Raw genomic sequence first — 19,974 nt, 5'->3', positions numbered from 1 at the left:
GGCGGGGTGGGACAGCCGTTTGCACCTCCAGCCCACCGACCTGCGTCCTTCCACTGGCCGCCAGCCCCAACCCGTGGCTACTGAGTTTGTCCCAAAGCCCACCCCCCACCTCCCCACCCCAGAAATGCAGGTGCACCTGCCTCAGAAGACGCTGCCTTCGTTGTGACGGCCCTGGACCTGTTTCAGGACCCAAGGACAGAAGTTTCTCCCTCTCCTCACCTGGCAGGTCCCACGGGGTTGGGGGCAGGGTGCTGGGAACGGGGATCGACACTGAACATTTCCTTTGTTCTGCATCACAACATCACGTCCTAGTCAGAGCCCCTGCCCGACCCAGCACGGTGCCCGTGTGGCCAAGGAGGGGTGGCCCGGCGGGCCCAGGGTCACACAGGACGGTTGGGGGTGTGCCCCACAGAGTCGGGATAGACTCCCCAGGGCCAGGCGCAGGGGGAGCGTGCACCCAGGACAGGGGTGCCAGGAGAGGTGCCCGGCCCAGAGGCACTGGCTTCTCTGTCCTGGAGGAGGCGCCTCTAAGGGGACTGGGTGTCACTCCCAGTCTGTGGGTGATGGGTCACCCGCTGTCCCCACCCCACCAAGCCCCTCGTGACCTGAGGGGGTTCTTGAAGCCTGACCCCTTCACTCATAAATCCATGCGGTCGCTCATCTGCTGGTGCTGGGGGTCCTGTGGGGTCCCCACTCCTGCACGCTGCTCCCAGCCTGGGGGTGGGGAGCTCGACCCAGGGCCTCCGTGGGGACCAGGACGAGGGGCCGGGTGCTGCTCTGGAAAGAAGGGTCCTCTCTGATGGGAGACCCGATGGGGAAGCAGCAGGCAGCAGGCAGCCAGGGCGGGGGCGGCGTCCGCGGCAGAGGCCCCTCCAGGCACAGGGCTGGGGGCTGGGTCAGCGGCCCACGTGCCCTAGTGGGACCAAGAGCTCACTGAGGACCTGGCCTCTGTCTCCCTCTTCTAAATTTACCATTAGTGGCGTGTAGAACATTCACGACGCTGTGCACCCGTCAGTACTATCTAGTTCCGGAACATTCCATCTCCACCAAAGGGAAAGCCTGTCCCCACGAGCAGTCACCCCCAGGCCGTGGCACCCACTAACCTACTTTCTCTCTGGATTTTCCTGTTCTGGACGTTTCACACAAAGGGAATCCAACACTCTGTGGCAGGATGGTCGCTCTTCGTGACCTGTGGACTGTTTGGGGATAGGCAGGTCGCGTTGTGTGCCAGGAGAGCTGACGCCAGGAGGCAGGTGGCCTCCCAGAGGTGCCCTGCCAGGGCCCCCGTCGGGGGCGTCCCTGTCCCCCGTGGTCTGGGCTTCGGGCCCCACAAGGAGGCTCCCAGGAAGCTCTGGCCACTGAAACTGGGGCGGAGGCCACCCCCCGCCACCCCGGCACCAGCTCCCTGCCCGCCTGCCAGCCAGGCGCCTGGAGGAGCTCAGGGGTCACAGTCAAGCCACGATGACAGTCAAAGAAACTGAGGCCCACAAGGGGCTGTAGGTGGGAGGAGGAGAGGTCGGGCCACTTGCCCCCTCTGTCCCCGGTGGCTGCCTTCCATGCGAGGGTCACACCCCAGACGACCTCTACAAACCTCTGCACCAGGTCAGTCCCGCTGTGGCCGAGCAGGGAGTCCTTAATGACCGACCAACCGGACGACACGTGTTCGGTCTCCCTGGGGTGTCTGGGCCACTGCGGTCCTGCTGGCGGAACCAGGGGACACACAGGGCAGCCCCAGAGGAGGATGTCAGGGCAGGGGAAGGGCAGCACCTGCTTGGCTTTGTGCGAAGCTGCCTCTGGTCACACGTAGACAGGGGGTGTCAGAGCCAGAGCCGGACAGTCGCTGGGGCAGAAGAAGAGGCTGCGCTCAGTGTCCGCCGCAGGCGGGACAAGCCCTAGGTGTCGCGTGGGGGGGGACATGGGCGCGTTACAGCCAAAGGGAGGCGGCTCGGTGGACAGAGGTCGCTGTCAGGAGACACAGGGGTACGGGGGGAGGGGGGCTGCACAATCTGACTTTCCCAGTCTCAGCACCGGAAGTCCTGTGTCATTGAGAACCAGGCACGCGGGGATGCCGGTCACCGTATGCGTGCCCCCCACCACCCCGGGGCCACAGATGAGAGATGGGAAGGCCTGTGGGTCACGGTCAGGAGCGCCTGGGCCCCCGAGCCCACCCACCACCCACGAGCCATGCAGCTAACAGCTCAGGACCCTGCGACCCTGTACACTTGGGCCGGATTTGAATCTGTTAGGGCTTCACTTAAAACGAAACGAAAATCAAAACCAAAAGACACTCTTATGAATTCAGTCGTGCCCCCCCCCCACCCCGCCACCAAAGGTTCATACACTGGAGCCCCAACATCCCAGGACCTCAGAATGTGACTGTATTTGGAGGTGGTTCAGTTAAGGTGAGGCCACGAGGCGGGGCGCCTGGCCGGCTCAGCACGGGGAGCATGGGACTCTTGATTTCAGGTCGTGAGTTCAAGCCCCATGCAGGGTGTAGAAATGACTTAAAAATAGTATCTTTAAAAGAAAAAACGAGGTTGGGGCGCCTGGGCAGCTCAGTCAGCTAAGCGTCTGACTCTTGGTTTTGGCTCAGGTTGTGGTCTCGGGGTCGTGAGACGGGAGCGCCGCGTCGGGCCCTGCTCAGCACAGTCTGCGTCTCCCTCTGCCCCTCCCTGTGCTCATGTGTTCACTCTCTTCTCTCTCTGTCAAAATAAATAAATATTTAAAAAATAAATGGTGTCATAAGGGTGGGTGGGCCCTAACCCAACATGACCTGTGTCCTTACAGGAGAGCAGCTCAGGATGGAGGCACACACAGAGGGGGGACCATGTGAGGACCTGGGGAGGTGACGGCCTTCTCCCGCAGGGCGGCAGGGACGGCAAGGGGCAGCAGGGGGGCAGGGGCTGGCGGGGCACACAGGGGACGCTGAGCCTTTGCAGGGCTTTCTGGGGGCAACTAGTCCACAGGGGCTCCTGCACGTCCTGAGCACACGGTGCATGTGCTCCTGAACGCTGGACAGGTGTCTAGCAGCTGTCTGCTCCCTACGCTCCCAGAGCCGGCCTAAATACCAGGGGTTGCCCTGGTTATTAATAGCAGCACCGAGTGTGGTGGGGAACCCGGCGGCCCAGGGCTTGGCCAGCCCAGGCCTCCCCCCGACACCTGCTCACAACCCCAGGCCAGGGCACAGGGCACAGGGCACAGGGCACGCGGCCTGCCGCTGACCTACAGCAGGGTGGCAGCACCCATGGACACAATGTGGTGCGGGGATTCCTACACCCAACACCCCTGCCAACCTAACAGGACTTGTGCTTAGGGGGTGCCCATTGTGCTGACCACATTTCCTCCACCCCTCGCTGCCCCCCGGGAGATACCCTAAGGCAGGGCTGACATGGCAAAAGGGAGGAGGTGTGTCTGCCATGAGCCCAGAGCCCGATGAGGCTGTGCTCAAGCCCGTCAGAGACCCTGTCCCTGGGAAGCAGGGGGGACTGACCCCCCCGCCCTCCCCCTGCCTCCCACCACCTCCTCTCTGTTTCTGTGGATGGGCCTCCTCTGGGAACCTCCTGGGAGTGGGGTCCTGCAGGAGGTGTCCTTTTGGGTCTGGGTCCCCTCCCTGAGCCCAGTGTCCTCGGGGTCCATCCACGTGGGGGCAGGTGTCGGGGTCCCTTTCTAAGGCTGGGTCGTATTCCAGCGCGTGGACAGACACCATGTTCTTCGTCCATTCACCTGTCAATGGACACTTGGGTTGTGTCCACCTTTGGCTACCGTGACCAGCATTGAAGCACGTATCTTGACCCATTTAATCCTCAAAACCAACCCGAGGTTGATTCTATTCTGGACATTTCACAGAAGGGGACACTGAGCCACGGAGACGTGAAATGACCTGTGCACAGCCGCAGAGCGCCGAACGCGAGCCGCGACTCTGGATCTGGAGCTGGGCGGTGTGGCTCCGGTCATGACTGTGATGCCTGTGCCCATCCCTGTGCCCACCCCGCGCCCTCTCCGCAGCCTGTGTCGGGGCCACATGCGGGGAGAACCCAACCCGCCCCGGGGATGCCCACAGTGGGGGCCTCGACTGCTCAGACTCGGCTTCCACCAGCTTCGACATCTCCGAGAACGCCGCACTACAGGATTTCAAAGCCCTCACCGAGCTCCCACCGGATCCTCACAGCGTTGGTGGGGAAGGGGGATCACCACCATTGTGCGCTTGGGCGCCGTTTGCAGGAGGGGGTAACGCGCCCGAGGTCTCTCTGCAATTGCTGAGCTTTGAGACAAACACGAAGCTTTACACCCTTCTTCCAACGAGCTTCACACACACTGCAGCCCAAATCGGGGCCAACCCAGGGGCAGCTCTGCCCGGATTCCTGCCTGGAGGAGGAATGCAATCCACGGCTCCCATAGTCCATCCTTCCAACGCACCCCGGGAAACCGGCACGATGACACCCCCACTTCACACAAGGCAAAGCCAGACAGCAGGGAGCCCTCACCCCGCACATGTGCTCCATGGTCCACTCCCCTCAGAAGGAAGATGCCGGCCCAGCACTAACACGCGTCCCAATCATAACCCCTTAAAGAGGGGACGAAGGCTCAACAAGCAGTGTGACCGCAGAGGACACGAGCAGGTCAACTGTTCAGGAAGCCACAGGCGGCTGTGGCTCACCTTCCTCAGTGTATCCATCAGCTACTGCCGTGTAACACAGGACCGCGCATGGTGGCCCGAAACGGCGCACGGTCTCCCCGGTGTCTGTGGGCCTGGAGTGCAGCCACGGCTTACCTGGGCCTCTGCTCCGCGCCCCTTGATCCAGGGCTGGGTCTTAGCTCTCGGCTCCACTGGGGAAGGGTCTGCTTCTGGGACCACTCGTGCGGTTGGTGGGCTTTACGCCTTGCTGGCTGTTCCCCGCCACCTGGGCCTCCGGCGTGGCAGCTCCCTTCATCTAAGCAGGCGAGGGAGTCGGCTAGCAAGATGGGAGCCACAGTCCTACGTGGCCTAAGGAGGGAAGTGACCTCCATCACCTCTGCTGTATTGTTGGTTAGGACCCACCTGGGGACCAGCGTCCTCTCAGGAGGCAAAGCTCCGTGGAGGTGAGCTCAGAGTCCGTGGGCCAATGTCCAAGTAACTATATTAGCTCCACGGGCTCTGCTAAATGCCTACACGGGCCAGACACCCTGGCTCGTGCCCTGGTGGCCCAAGGTGGCTCCTCATGTCCTCAAATGGTGGAATGAGGAAGCAGGGGCCGAGCTGTGTGAAGCCACCCAAGATAACCCAGGTGGGAGGGGTGGAACCAAACTGTTTCCAAGGCCAGGACACCTGCCCGTTACCCTTAGCAGACGCCGGGAATCTAGGCCTGCAGCCTGGCCGACCCTGGATACTGAGCAGGTGGGTGAAGTCCGAGGTGGATTTCCGTTCCTACCCAACCTCAGAGCAGCTGGAGAGATGCCTACTCCCTCCTCTCCCGCATCAGGACAGACGTGGTCTCAAGCTCCCGCCGACGCCTCCCGTCGCCCACCACGGTGCCCAGAAGGTGCGAGAACGGCTCAGCACTGGCTGGAGGCTGGACAGGTGCTGTCTACCGACCCCTGGGGCCCCATGTGGTCTGGAGCTTACTGACCCGACACACATCTGGGCGCCCCTCGCCCACAGCCGGCCCACTGCCCTTTGCGGTGTGACATATAGCAGAATTGGCTGCTCGGTCATCATCCTAAAGGACCGGACAGCTGGACACCATATGCGGGCCAGACCGGGTCCTGGGCTGCACAATCCAGCTGCAGAGAACAGCTGGGGACAAAGGGAGAACACCCGAGGTCTGAGCAAAGAGCTGAAATTTACTGAAATGCCAAAACTTGAAGTTGCTAACCAGGAAGAGATTAAAAGGGAGAAATGTTATGGTACCTCAGATCTCAAATTTTTAAAATTAAAATACAAAGACAAGACAAACAAGGAGAAATGTGCCCTGGGGTGTATGGGATGAGGCAACATAATGATGGCTGGGGGCTCCCGGGAAGGAAGTAGGAGGGCTTCTTCCTGGAACATTCCAGACCCGGGGGCTGCACAGCACAGCAAGGACGACGAGGGCACCGCTCACATCCCTCCCAAGCAGATGGGGTGGCCCAAGCAGGGGCCCGACGTGGGCAGGGGAGCCTGTGTGTAGCCTGGTAGCAGCTGAGGCAGGACAAATGGACAGGAAACTCCTCTGACTTCACCCTGGCTGCCTGGAAGCTTCCAGTTCATTACAAGGAAATGAGACCAGCCCAACCCCAAGATCACGTAGCCTGCAGCCCCCATGACGCCCTCTTCTTCCCAAGCACAGGGGCAGCAGCGGGGAGGAGACGGGCCAGCCTGGCAAGGGCCCGGCAGCGGGTGACCACAAGGCTGGCTGCCCCTACCCGGCCTCACAACACACACAGCTGCATGTCGGGAAAGTGGGGCTTTATTTCCCTTAGGCTTGCGGCAGACACATGCAAATGGGTACAGCTGAGCTCAGGAGGGGTACACAGTGGCTCCCGCCCCAGCCTTGCAGACAGGCCTAGCACATGGGGGGACACCTCTGTCTGACCTCACAGCTGGGTCCTGAGGTCCTGGCCAGTCCCACTGCCCGGTTCCTCCCTGCACTCGGCCCAGGTTGGCTTCTGCCTGGAGAACTCCTCCAGGGCCATGGGAGGTCTGCACAGATGTCACTCGCTTAACCCAACCTGCCACAGGGAACGTGCGCAGAGCACCCACCAGGGCCCCACGTTCAGGTGAAGCCCAGACCTTAGGGCACCTTCTCTGTCACGTGACCCTGCTCGAGGGTGGCACCTAGTGGCGGGCGATAGTGCTGCCCACTGCAACCCCTCCACTCCTCTCTGGTCTGGGCATCAGGCCCTGCGGGGGGCGGTGAGGGGCAGCAGGGGGGCAGGGACTGGTGGGGCACACAGGGGACGCTGAGCCTTTGCAGGGCTTTCTGGGGGCAACTAGTCCACAGGGGCTCCCGCAAGCCCTGAGGTGAAAAGGCAGCACTGGAACGGGGACTGAGGCTGGGGCGTGAGGGGGGGTGGGCGTCCTCCACATGCACGGAGGCCACAGGTGCTGCAGAGGAGCGTGCAGCCTAGACGGCTCCTCTTCCCACCCGGGGCTCCCTGGGCTTCTGCAGCAGGGCACCATGCCTGGCAACACAACCCCCAGAACCCACTCCAAACTGACAGCTTGAGGGCTGGGCCATCTCCACTCTGGCCCTGGTGCCAGCTCAGACCTTGGGGTGCAGGATGGGGGATGGCGGGGCCCCCACCGGAGACCCCAGGGGAACTGCCTCCCATGGCTACTGCCTCCCATGGCTAGAAGAGGTGGGACTTTGGTGCCCAGCAGAGGCAGGGGAGGCCCCTCTGATTCTAAGCCCTGGATCCTCAGCAAGGCTCCCAACACAGGCCCAGCACAAGAAGGCATCCCTGCCAGCCCAGAGTTCCCCAGGTGGTGCTGCCCCAGAAGCCCCAGAGTTGCCAAAGCCGGAGGCCAGAGGAGCTCAGCCGGGGAAGGTAGCACTGAGTTCCCAACCCCCACCCCCGGGAGCACATCCCAGTGTGGTGCCACTCCCGCCAGAGCCCAGGAGCGGGATGAAAGGTGCCTCGGCCACGCGGCCCTAGCGTAGGCCACACTCCACCCCCTGCAGCTTCTCCTGCTCCATGGCGCGCACCAGATCCTGCACAAAGCGCATCTCGGAGGCCACCTGCTTTGCCAGGGCCTCGTAGCGGTTCTCGAGGCGGCTGAAGCGCCGCTTGAGCCCACTGGCCCCCAGCAGGGCGCCCTTGGCCTCCTCCTGGGCCTGCCGCTGCAGCGCCTCCGTCTTGTGCAGCTCCTGGCGCAGCCGCCGCAGGTCCTGGCCGATGCTCTCGTTCTCCTCCCTGTACCAGGCCTCCTTCTCCTCATAGATGGCCGTCAGCGCCTCGATGTCCTCGTGGAAGAGGCGCCGGCTGTGTTCCAGCCCCCGCAGGCCCTCCTCCGCCGCCGCCACCTCCTCTAGCACCTTGGAGAAGCGCTCGAAGTTGACATAGGTGTTGTTGGGGGGCATGCTCGAGTGGGACTTGATGGTGTACTCCTTGAGGCGTGCTGTCTTCAGGCGCCGCCGCTCGGGCTTCCGGCCACTGTCTTCACGCCGCACGTTCCGCCGCCGGATCGCCTATGGAGAGAGGCCCAGGGCCTGGAGCAGGGGGCGGCGGCGGCCACCGAGGGCCACATCCCACCTTCCACCAGCTTTCCCGAACAAAATTTCATCAGCACGGGGCCACCTTGCCCGTTCAGGCAGGGTATACGTGGCTCTGGCACCAGAGACTGCAGAGAGGAAAACACAGACCCTCCGGCCCTTTACAGAAGGCTGCTGCCCCTGGCGGACATCACCCATTCTAGGAGTTTCTATGGGAAGGTGCCCTGCTGTGTGCAAAAGGGCTGAAGAGCCAGCCAGCATCACAGGAAGCCAGCACCAGCACCACCTCAGGTGCACCCCATGTCCTCTGCCACCCAGGCCCACTCCCCTGAGTCCCTCCCCGGACACAGGCCTTGTCACACATGGCATCCTTGAATGGGAGCAGCCCCGCCCACCTTACCTTGATCCAGGAATGCTCCAGGCTCTGGGCGATGGTCATTCTTCTCCTGTAAGAGCCCCCCACCCTAGTTAGTCGCACACATTCCACGTGCTCCCTCCTCCCACAAGGCTGGCGGGGAACCGAGCAGAGATCAGGGAAGGGTTTTCCAGGCTCTCCCTTGGCACTTCTGCTCTCCACCCCCACCTTAAAGGACTCCCACACGTGGGCCCCTAGGGACTCCCCTCTGGCCTGGGAACAAGTCCCTGAAATGACCTTGAAACCACCTGTGCCCTCCAGAGCATCTGCCCTGCTCAGCCAGCGAGGAGCCCATCAAGGGGCCTGTGAAGACACAGGCCCTGGGGCCTTCCATGCTTTCTCAGAGGTTTTGTGAATCAGGGCAAGACCTAACGCTGGGTCTTGCCAACTCGGGCGCCCACGGGAGGGACCAGGCGAGTAGCAGGAATGGGTGGCTGCACCAGGGCAAGACTGTCACCAACAGGAGCCCCTCTCCAGGAGTGAGGGCTCTGTGACACTAGAAGTTTTAGATTTTCCTAGAAAAAACCCCAAGAATCTGGAATTTCACATGAAAATTATCTTAAACATCAGCAAGGACTTAACAGCTCTTAGAGACACAGCGGGAGCCAAGCTAAGCACACTGCCACCCCAACCCCCAGGTACGCAGAGGGGACTGCATGGAGGACCATGCTCCTGGGGGACCCAGCAGCCTTCCCTGACCCCCCAACCTCTCGGCCCGGCCTGGCGCTCCTACTTAGGGTCCTTGACAAGCAGACGGCGGATGAAGTCCTTGGCCAGCTCGCTGGTGTTGCTGAAATACTCCTCGTCAAAGTCGTAGTTCACAGCCGAGATGTTGGTCAGGGTCTCCTGCTTGGTCTCACCCAGGAATGGGGAGGCGCCGCTCAGGCTGGAAGTAGACACAGAGCTCAGCGGCCCCTGCGCTTGCTCCACAAACAACAGGCCACTGCCTGGGCTCCCAGCGGCTCTGCCCTGCCACCTCGGAGGGCCGAACACAGAGAAAAGCAGACGCCGGGCCCTGGGTGCCCCCCCACATCCCCTGTTACTTGCCCTCAACCAGCCCGTAACCTTCCACCAGAAAGCACAAAATCCTCCCCCGTGGCCACTGATGGGCACTGAAGAGTGGGCAAATGTCCCTAAGGAAGCTTGAAGCACCCGCCCTAAACATTTAGTGATCACGGGGAAAGCTGTTGACTTCCCAGAAGGGTACCCTGGCTGACGTCAGCACTCGGCCAGGGTGCACATCCCCAGAGATGATACAAGGACGTCGTGTGCCATCCTGATGGTGCTTGGGGGCCACACTACCATCTCGTGAGGCTCTGGGCACGTGGCACTGTGACAATAACAATTACACTTCCGGTCCTCACCCCAGTCCTCAGGCACAGAGCTCCCATAAGCCTCGCACTTTCCTAAATGCTAACAACTAAGAAAGTGGCAACAAATGTTCTGACATTCAGTCTCTATCCTCGGTTTCTGAAGCGGCTGCAGGGTGATGAGATGAGAAGAGCCTTTTGCCGACCATCACGAGCGCCTTTCAACCACACCAGTTTACGTGAACGAGGCGACTTTTGGAAGTCACCCCAGATGACCCTGGGATGGGGCTGGTGGTTGGAGGAAGCAGACATGAGATTAACAGGATGGAACCGCTGGCCCCACCCCTGACCTCTGGGGCAAGAAGAGGGGCCAGAGATTGATTTCGTCACCAACAACTTAATCATGCCTACACAATGGAACATCCATAAAATCCCTCAATGAAAGGGCTTGAAGTTTCCAGGCTGAATGCCCCCACGTGTGGAGAAGAGGGTGCACCCCCAAGTCCATGGAGACAGAAGCCACCTCCAGGCTGATGGCGCCAGAACTGAGGGACGCTGCGGGATGCGATCCAGGGTGGGGTCCTGGACCACAAAGAGGCAAGAGCAGGAAAACTCTGGGATTCTACTTGCTAGTGTTGTACTGGGCTCATTTCTTGGTGTTGACAGATGCTCTTTAGGGCGCTAACGTCGGGACGCTGGGTGAGGCACACAGGAATTCTGTACTGGCTCTGTAGCTCCTCTGTAAACCTCAATCTTAAAAAACAAAAACTGACCTAATAAAAATCTGTCTTAACAAACCTTTAGAGTTTGTTACCATCTGACAAGGGAAGAAAAAGCAGTGGGAGCCTGCTTGACGCAGGGATGGAGATGAGGAACAATCCAACCTGAGGGAATGGTGCCTGAGGGAATGAGGTCAGGGAAAACCACTCTGCACAGAGCAGGGCTCTCCAGGAGCCCGAGACAGGAACTGTCTTTCCCTCCTGCGCAAATCCATGCATTCTTCACTCATCCATCCACCCCACCACCCATACAACCATCCACAATCCACCCATCCATCTACCCATCCATCCACCTTTTCACCCACCCACCAGCCACCCATCCATCTATTCACACCCACCTATCCACTCACCCATCCACCACTCACCCACTATCCACCACCCACCATCCACCCACCCATCCATACACCTATTCACCCACCTATACACCTATTCACCCACCCATCCACCACCCACCATCCATCCACCTATTCATCCACCCATCTGCCACCCACCATCCATCCACCTATTCACCCACCCATCCACCACCCACCATCCATCCACCTATTCACCCACCCATCCACCACCCACCCACTATCCACCACCCACTATCCATCCACCTATTCACCCACCCATCTGCTACCCATCCATCCATCCACCTATTCACCCACCCATCTACCACCCACCATCCATCCACCTATTCACCCACCCATCCACCACCCACCATCCATCCACCTATTCACCCACCCATCGACCACCCACCCACTATCCACCACCCACCATCCATCCACCTATTCACCCACCCATCTGCTACCCATCTACCCATCCATCCATCCACCTATTCACCCACCTATCCACCTATTCACCCACCCATCTACCACCCACCATCCATCCACCTAGTCACCCACCCATCTGCTACCCAACATCTACCCATCCAGCCATCCACCTATTTATTCACCCATTCACCTATTCACCCACCCATCCACCATCCATCCACCTATTCACCCACCCATCCACCACCTACCATCCACCCATCCATCCACCCACCCATCTGCCACCTACCATCTACCCATCCAGCCATCCACCTATTTATCCACCTATTCACCTATTCACCCACCCATATGTCACCCACCATCTACCCACCCACCCATCCACCTATTCACCCACCCATCCACCACCTACCCACCCACCCACCAAGTTCACTGAGCACTCTGGTGGGTCAGAGCTCATAGTCCCCATCCCTGCACAGGAGCCTTCCTGACCCTCCTCCTGACCCAGGGCCTCAAGAAATGCAGGAAGCATCAACTGGGAACTCACAGGATATAGGTGATGACTCCAATGCTCCTGGAGAGAACACACAAGAAGAGAAGTCAGCTCAGCAGTAGGCGGCAACACCCCAATTCTCAAAACGTCTAAATGGCCGGGGATCCAGAGTCCAGGTGGGGAAGCCAGAAGCCCATGGCCTGCTCTCCTTCCAGGGTCTGCATGGCCTCCACTAAGAGCCTTCCTCTCTCCCACTCTGGGGGTCTCAGGATTGGACGCTTGAGCTCGTCTGGCCACACCCACCTATCCAGCTCAGAGCAGGGGAGGGGTTGCGGCAGATGCAGGACTCTATGACACCTGCTGTGCTCAAAAGTGGGCTGACACACTTTCTACAAAGGGTGAGACAATGAATATTTCACACTTTGTGGACCACAGTCTCTGTCGCTTATTTGTCTGTTTTGTTTTTAACATCACCTTAAAAACAAAACCATTCCAAGCTCACAGACCTGTTCTGGCTGGTGGGCCATTGTTTGCCGACCCCTGTTCTAAGGCAATGGTCTACCTGGCCCATACCCAAGAGAATCACAACCATGAGGATGGGCTACGTCCTACCCTGTGGTTGTGGCCCGGCAGCTCCCATGGACAGTCAGGGGACTCCCAGAGGAGCAAAGGTACTACATGCCAGGTGTGTTGTGTGCTGGGCTCAGCGCCAGCAGCCCTACCACTCCTTGCCACTCCCTGCCACTCACCACATGTCTGCTTCCAGACCCAGGGGTTCATAGTTGACAATCTCTGGAGCTGCAGAGACAGAGAAACAGAAGGTGCAGAGTCAGACGCTGGGTAGATCTAAGGCAGCACTGGGGACACAGCCACAGGGAGCAGCACAGCCCACCTGCAGGTGGGGGGCAAGGCCGGCTCTGGGGGCAGCAGGCCTGACCTCATGTGCCTAACACCAGGACTCGGGAAAGGAAATCTGAGTGAGGTGGACCAGATGACCAGGGGCTAGGCCTGAGGCATGCATGCAGGCCAGGAAACCTCAAGCAGTCCCACAAACCCTAGCCCCAAAGCACCATGCAGCGCCATACCCACAAATTCAGGGGTGCCGAAAATGTTCTTGAACTCATTCCCCGCTTCGATCTTGTGGGCGATGCCAAAGTCGATGAGCTTGATCCGTGGGTTGGGCACGTTCTTGTCCAGCAGCATAATGTTTTCTGGCTGGGGGGTGGAGGAGGACTCTGTAGCTCTGCTGGCCCAGGGTTCCCAGGGACAGCCTCGGCTCTTCCCTGGGAACCCCCCATAGGTGGCAGGCCTGAGCTGGTCTGTCTCGACCCCTAGGCAGCAACGGGGCTGCAAGGGTGCACTCTGTGCCATAAGGGCTGGACCCCCTTCCCAGACCCCCACCTCACCTGCCCAGTTGGTCCCTAGCTCCCTCCCTGGCCCACCAGGGCCCACCTTGAGGTCAAAGTGGGCAATGCGCTTGGAGTGCAGGTAGTGGACACCATCCAGGATCTGCTTGAGGAACTGGGTGGCCTCGTCCTCTGTCAGTGACTCCTTCTCTGCCAGGAAGTCAAAGAGCTCCCCGCCTGAGACCAGCTCCAGGATGAGCACTACGTCAGTCTTGTTCTCAAAGATATCGTGCAGCGTGATGATGTTGGGGTGCCGGATCTCCCGCAGGATGTTCACCTCCCGCTCGATCTCCTCCCGGCTGACTCCCCGCCGGCTGGACGACAGGCGGCGTTTCTTGATGAACTTGGCCGCATACTCCTTCCCGGTGCCCTTCTGCCGGCATTTCCGCACAATTGCAAACTGGCCGCTGCAGGGACAGAGGAGTGAGTGGAGCCCTGTGAGGGACTGGGGCAGTGGAAAGGATGCAGCTTCTGAGAGAGCACCTCTCGGCCCTGCCCCTCTGCCTCTTGTTGGGGGGGGGGGGGGGGGCTGTTAGGTGCGTTCAAAGTGGCCATGGTACTTCTGCACTGCAGAGGGCAAAGCAGCCCCTCGGTGTTTGCAAAAGGGAATTAAGTCCATCCCGGGGTCGGTGGAATCCCACACAGCCAGGAGAAAGCAGCAGACTGGGAGACAAACTGAGGACCTGCTCGGGGCAAGATGGGCTTGCTTACAAAGGCCGGCAGAGAGGGCACAGTGGGCAGGAGGCCTGAGGGCTCGCCACCATGTCAGAGAAGGGGTGGAGGGTCAGGGCAGCCAACAGCGGCTTTTACTTTTACGTAATACAATTCTACACTGATTTATCTTTCCCTGGTCTATTTCATCGTTTTTAAAAACATAAGAAAAAAGAAAAAAAGCCACTGACTTCAAGGGGCTTCTTATTCAACTGGCTGAGAGGAACACACCCATTTTCAAACTGACAGAGGATGGGGACCGGAGCCCACACCCATGGAAACGGGCTACTGGTTCCCCAGGAGCTTAGACACTGTTTCCATGCGCTTCTGCAATTCCCTCCAGTGTCTGCCCAAGAGAAACGACAACATAAATCCACAGAGAAGCTTCTACGCAAATCCTCAATCAGCCAGATTCACAGTAGCCTCAAGAGGGAAAGAACCAGATGTCCATCGACAGATGAATATAATGTGTCCACCATGCACGGGTCCATCCCTCTGCCGTGAACAGGAGTGAGGCGCCCACACACACTGCCCTGGGGACAGACCCTGAGCCCACGACACTCAGGGAGGGAACGAGACACAGAAAGCCACGTGTGTAAGTCCACGTGTGGGACACATCCAGAACAGGGTCATGCAAGGACAGGAGGGGGCTTGTGGGGGCCGGGAGCTGGGGGAGGGATGGGGAGTAACAGCTGATGGGGATGGGGTTCCTTTTAGGTGATGGAATATTCTGGAATTATTTAAGGTAACAGTTGCAAAACCCTGTAAATACACTAAAGATCACTAACTTGCACACTGTAAACGGGTGAACTGTATAGTATGTGGATTACAGCTCAAGACAGCAGTTATTAAAAGCGAAAGAGAGAGAAATCCTATTTACTGCACTCCAGGGAGCTGTCCAACATCCCAATTATTTTGCTATCCAGGAACTTAGTTATATTAACTTACTTTAACTCAAGAGTTGGCTGAAAAAGGCCAGACAGTAAATATTTTTAGCCCTATGGGCCATGTGGTTTCTGTCATAATTCTTGTGTGTTTTTACAACCTTTGAAAAAATAAAAAACCATTCCAGGTTCACAGGCAGGCAGGGCCACACTAGGCTGGGGCTGGATTTGCCCACAGGCCGTAGTCTGCTGACCCACATGCACAGGAACCAATTCCAAGACAAAGCACACGCTCCACAAAGAAAATTTTAAGACACCACCAGGGGTCAAGAGAAAAGATGATATGACCTGTCGGGGAATTGAAGGGGAGGGTGTAAAGGGAGGAAGGAAGGGCAGAGACTGGGTAGGCAGGCGTCCCGGCAGGCTCTCTGACGCTGGGGATGGCAGAGGGAAGACAGGCCAGGCAGGAGCCCAAGAACAGAGACACACAGACTAGTGAGGGACGCCGTTGCCAAGCCAGCAGGGCCCCTGAAAAAGCTGAGGAACCCAACTGGGTTTGTTTGATAAGTGGACCAGGCAAAGTTCAAGGTGAGCAGGTGGGAGGCACAAAATTATTACTAACACACTGGATTGAACGACAGCCCCCACTAAATGCCCACATGTGAATCCCCAAGACCTGTGAATATATCACCTCTCCTGGTAAAAGGGACCTTGCAGGTGGAAGCAAGTCAAGGTCACCGAGGTGGGGGTGACCCTAGGTTCCTGGGGGGCCCAGCGTGCTCATTAGGTCCTCACGAGAGGCAGGCAGAGGGTGGGAGTCCCAGAGACGAGCAGACCTTGCGCTGCTGGCAGTGAGGACAGAGGAGGGGCCATGGGCCAGGGAGGCAGCGTAGGAGCCAGGTCTCCCTGGGGCCCCGGGGGGACCAGCCCTACAGGTCCACTATAGACTCTCGACTCCCAGACCTTGCACATAATAATTGCACACTCTTCTAGGCTGCTGAACTGTGATCACTGACAGCAATGACAGGAGACTCAGGCCTCGCCCCCCATCCCCTGAACCTGCCACAACAGTCTCCTGGGTACATCATGCTCCTGTCCCCTCTGTATCTCCACTAACTCTCCCGCCACCTGAAACGCTTTCCTTTCTCTTTTGCCTACAGCAGCCAAGCTAATTTTTCCAGGCCCACCTCCAGTCCCATGACAAACTCCCAATGGTAATGCCATTGAACGCCGAACATTCACCTCATACCAGTGGCACTGTGCTTCGAGCTAGACGTGGGGCCTCATTTTCAAATGTATGAATTATTTTTCCCTGCTTTATTCTGAGCTGAGCTAACAAATGAAAAGCAGTAATGCTCATGGAAACAGGTAAAAAGATGCTATTCTAGACTGAACTGTGTTACCCCAAAAATCCATGTTGAGGTCTTAACCCCCAGCACCTCAGAACGGGACTATCTGGAGACAGGGCCTTTAAAGAGGTGATTCAGTTAGAAAGAGCTCACAGGAGAGGCTGAACCCAATCTGATCCAAGCCCTTTTAAGAGGAGAGCAGAACAGATTTGTGCCGACAGAGGGACAGCCCTGGGAGGCCACACAGATGGCCATCTGTACATCAAGGAGAGGCACCTCAGAAGGAATCAGCCCCAGTGACACCCTGATCTGTGCCTCCTGCCTCCAGGCCCGGGAGAGCATAAAACCTCTGGTTCGGGGGATCCCTGGGTAGCGCAGCGGTTTGGAGCCTGCCTTTGGCCCAGGGCGCGATCCTGGAGACCCGGGATCGAATCCCATGTCGGGCTCCCGGTGCATGGAGCCTGTTTCTCCCTCTGCCTATGTCTCTGCCTCTCTCTGTGTGACTATCATAAATAGATAAAATAATAATAATAATAATAATAATAAACCTCTGGTTCGTGGCCCCATGTCCCAAGCCAGCCCAGGTGCACACATCACTCTACCAAGGCAAAGCCAGGGTGAAAGTCCACACTTGTCGACCACAGACTAATTTATTTCCCGAGACTATCAATGTGAACTAGGAAGAAAAAATTCCCCAACCCCTCCCAAACACACACACAAAGAAACTTGCTTCCAGTTCATGTGGCCCCATCCCCCTGAAACAACAAAGTGTCGCCCTGTTTTAGTCCTGGTCCTCGTTGCCACGGTGATGCTTGGCAGCTCACTCCCCAAAGACAATCAGCAATTGGCCTCAGGGAAGACCCTGCCTGCCTCTGAAACTGAGAGCTCCCTGCAGCAGCCACCTGCCACCTGCCAAAGTGCAGAGCAAGCATGGGAGAGGATGCTCTCGGGGGCAGAAGGATGCATGCTCTTCCCGACGTGCAGGGCTGCTCTTCACTGGGACCTCTTATGGACCTGCTCCCGGGGGCAGGCGGAAGCCTAATGTTCACCTCTGGTTCCAGAATGCCTGGGCTTTGCACCCAGCACAGCCTGGTCTCAAGGCTTGACCCCCACATGGCCTTGGACAAGCCTGCTTCCCTCCTTTCAGCCTCCACTCCTTTATGAAACGGGGAGGGTAAGAGCACACCTGCCTCGTAGGTCCTTTCACAGATGAACAAAACATAAAGACAGACTAGAATTCAGACGTCAAAACGACATCCATAACTCATACAAACTGCAGCACAGTGTTCACAGTGTCCTGTCCCTTTAACCCTTCACCTCATGGTTCTCTGAGCACAACTGGGATCACCAGAGCAGTGCTGTCCAAGATGACAGGCACCAGCCACATGGTGGCCCACAGGCCAGTCCAAACCGAGATGTATTCTGAGTGTATATCACACACCAGACCTCAAAAGCTTCGTATCAAAAAGAAAGGTGGTAAAATTTTTCATTCATAATTTTTATTGTGATTGCAAGCAAAATGTAATAATTCAATCTACTGGGTTAAATAAAATATATTAAAACTATTAAAACTGACACAGCTACTACAAAACTTCAATACACTTCTTAGGTGGTGAACATCATACAGGTTGCCTGGATCCTTGTAATAGCTGCGTAATATTCCACCCACAGAGGCAGTGGTGCTGGGGGGACCACTGAAGAGGCTCCCCGCCCTTTGTTCATATACAATCCTTACAGCAACCACCCCCTGTTCTTGTGTCACTGGGTTTGCATATCCATGTATTCCCGCTGAATTAATTCCTAACAGTAGAGCTGGCGAATTAAGGGGAATCTACATGGGACACTGGCTGACTTTTGCCAAGCCACCCTCAGAAGAGGACCTAACACATTTTCAACAGTAAAGGATGAGATTGGGCAGGGGGCTTGCGGGGAGAGAAGGGGACGGGGTGAGGGACCCTACATTCTCTATGACTCTATTAAGGAAATTCCTAAAGGAGAGACTTCAGAATCCCAAATGAGCCTGAAACACTTTCTCAGCCAAGGCCTGAGACACGACTCAGTTATTTACATTCCCTTTTGGTGACATCATGGGTTGGTCAGCAGAGAACTCACCAAATAAGGTTTGAAGCTGGAGGGGGGGTGGGGTGGGGAGGAGATGGTGACTGGCTAGTCTGAGGCAGGGTGTTCTCAGGGGACACTCAAGGCCCTGCCAGACAGGAAATCAGCTGCCTGGCTGGAATGGGAAACCTCTGCGCTTTCCCACAAGAATGCTAAACAATTGGCAGGGACGTGGGCCCAGACAGGAGGCCTCTCCTGCAAACGTGCCCGAGAATCAATCACCTCCCTCAATCAAGACACGCTTCAACAGAGGGACAGACCTTTACCAACAAACACCGCCACCACCTAGCGCTCTCATGTCACGTGCCAGGCGCTCTGGTAGGCGCTCCATGCGCTCAACTCTATTTTTCCCCAAAGGAAATGCACAGAGAAGGTCAGAGCAAGAACGTGCGGACAGGGCCACCTGACTCCAAAGCCTAAATTCCCTCCGCCAGCACATGCCACTGACTCATTCGCGCTGGAGAGGGGAATGGAAGAGAGGAGGGGGGATGCGATCTGGAAACCCCGCAGCGCCTCTCGCTCTCGCCCATGCCCGGAGCCCCGGAGGCGGCAGGCCCTGCTCACCTGCCCAGCTCCTCCCCCATCTCATAGTAGTCTTCCACGTCTTCCTGCCTGAAGGTGGACATGGTGGGCGGCCTGCCTTCCGGTGCCCTCCTCTCACTGAAGGCTGGCGACAGGACCTCAGGGAGTCCCTGAGCTGTGACCTGGAGGAGACAGGGAAATAGGGAAGAAGTGACACGCCAGCCATTACTCCTAAATGGAACAACTAAGTTGCCCCAAAACTAAGTTCCCCGATCCTCGATCCTCGGCCAGGGCACGTGCATGCGGCGCGCCGGGTGCTTTCCTGTTATCCCGCTCGGTGACCGACCACACCACCCAAATGTTGGTGGCAACCCCACTGTGCCCGCTTAGCCCCAGGCCCACGCCGCCGGCTCCCGCCACGCCGCCCCAGCCCTTCTCTGCCTCTCCCTCCCAACCTGCTCATCCAAAGCCCCCCCTTCCTGCAAGGTCCCCCACACTCTGCACGCCTGCCCAACTTGCCAAGTCGGAGCGGCGCCGGCCCCCGCAGCTCCCCTCCCCCACTCCCCCACGGCCCCTGGCCGTCAAGCTCGCGCCAGCGCCCGCCGCCGGCCCCTCGCCCTGGCCGCCGGCGCCCCGCCCCCCGAAGGCTCCCCGCGGAGGCCCCCACGCCGTCTCCCCCACCCGCAAAGGGCCACACCGCAGAGCCTCCCCCCCTGCCCTCTGCCCCGACCCCGGGGCGAGCTCGGGGACAGACCCCCCGCAGGTGTCTCCGAGCCCTAACCCCCGCTTGGAGCGTCCCGGAGGCCGCCACGCCCCTCGCAAGCCCCGACCCAACCCCTTCACCGGCCCGCTCAGCCCACGGGTCCCCGGACGTCCCCCCGCGCCTCCAAGTGCCGCCCCGGCCTCCCCCGCCCGCCGCCGCCGCCCGCCGCGCCCGCTCCGCACCCTCCGCGGCCCCGCGCCCCGGCCGGCCGTCTGCCGCGCTGGCTACCGCCGCCCTCCTCAGCCCCGCCGCCTCGGCCACCGGGACGCTTCGACCTGCGTCGACGTCACCGCGTCCGCCAGTGCCC

General features: G+C 58.8%; 1 protein-coding gene across 1 annotated transcript; it reads right to left on the bottom strand.

Annotated features, from left to right (window-relative positions):
- Window positions 1-6,409: 6,409 nt before the first annotated feature.
- Window positions 6,410-19,974, bottom strand: DAPK3 (death associated protein kinase 3). Its single transcript, XM_072721765.1, has 9 exons — window positions 19,850-19,974; window positions 18,947-19,086; window positions 13,367-13,727; window positions 13,000-13,129; window positions 12,664-12,712; window positions 11,969-11,995; window positions 9,320-9,472; window positions 8,572-8,617; window positions 6,410-8,147 (listed from the first exon to the last, which is right to left on the bottom strand). The coding sequence occupies exons 2-9, from the start codon at window positions 19,006-19,008 to the stop codon at window positions 7,611-7,613; spliced, it is 1,365 nt and encodes a 454-aa protein (XP_072577866.1). The 5' UTR covers window positions 19,009-19,086; window positions 19,850-19,974; the 3' UTR covers window positions 6,410-7,610.

The sequence above is a fragment of the Vulpes vulpes genome, chromosome 9 (genome assembly GCF_048418805.1).
Source record: "Vulpes vulpes isolate BD-2025 chromosome 9, VulVul3, whole genome shotgun sequence".
NCBI lineage: Eukaryota > Metazoa > Chordata > Mammalia > Carnivora > Canidae > Vulpes > Vulpes vulpes.
This window is presented reverse-complemented; position numbering and strand designations above follow the sequence as displayed.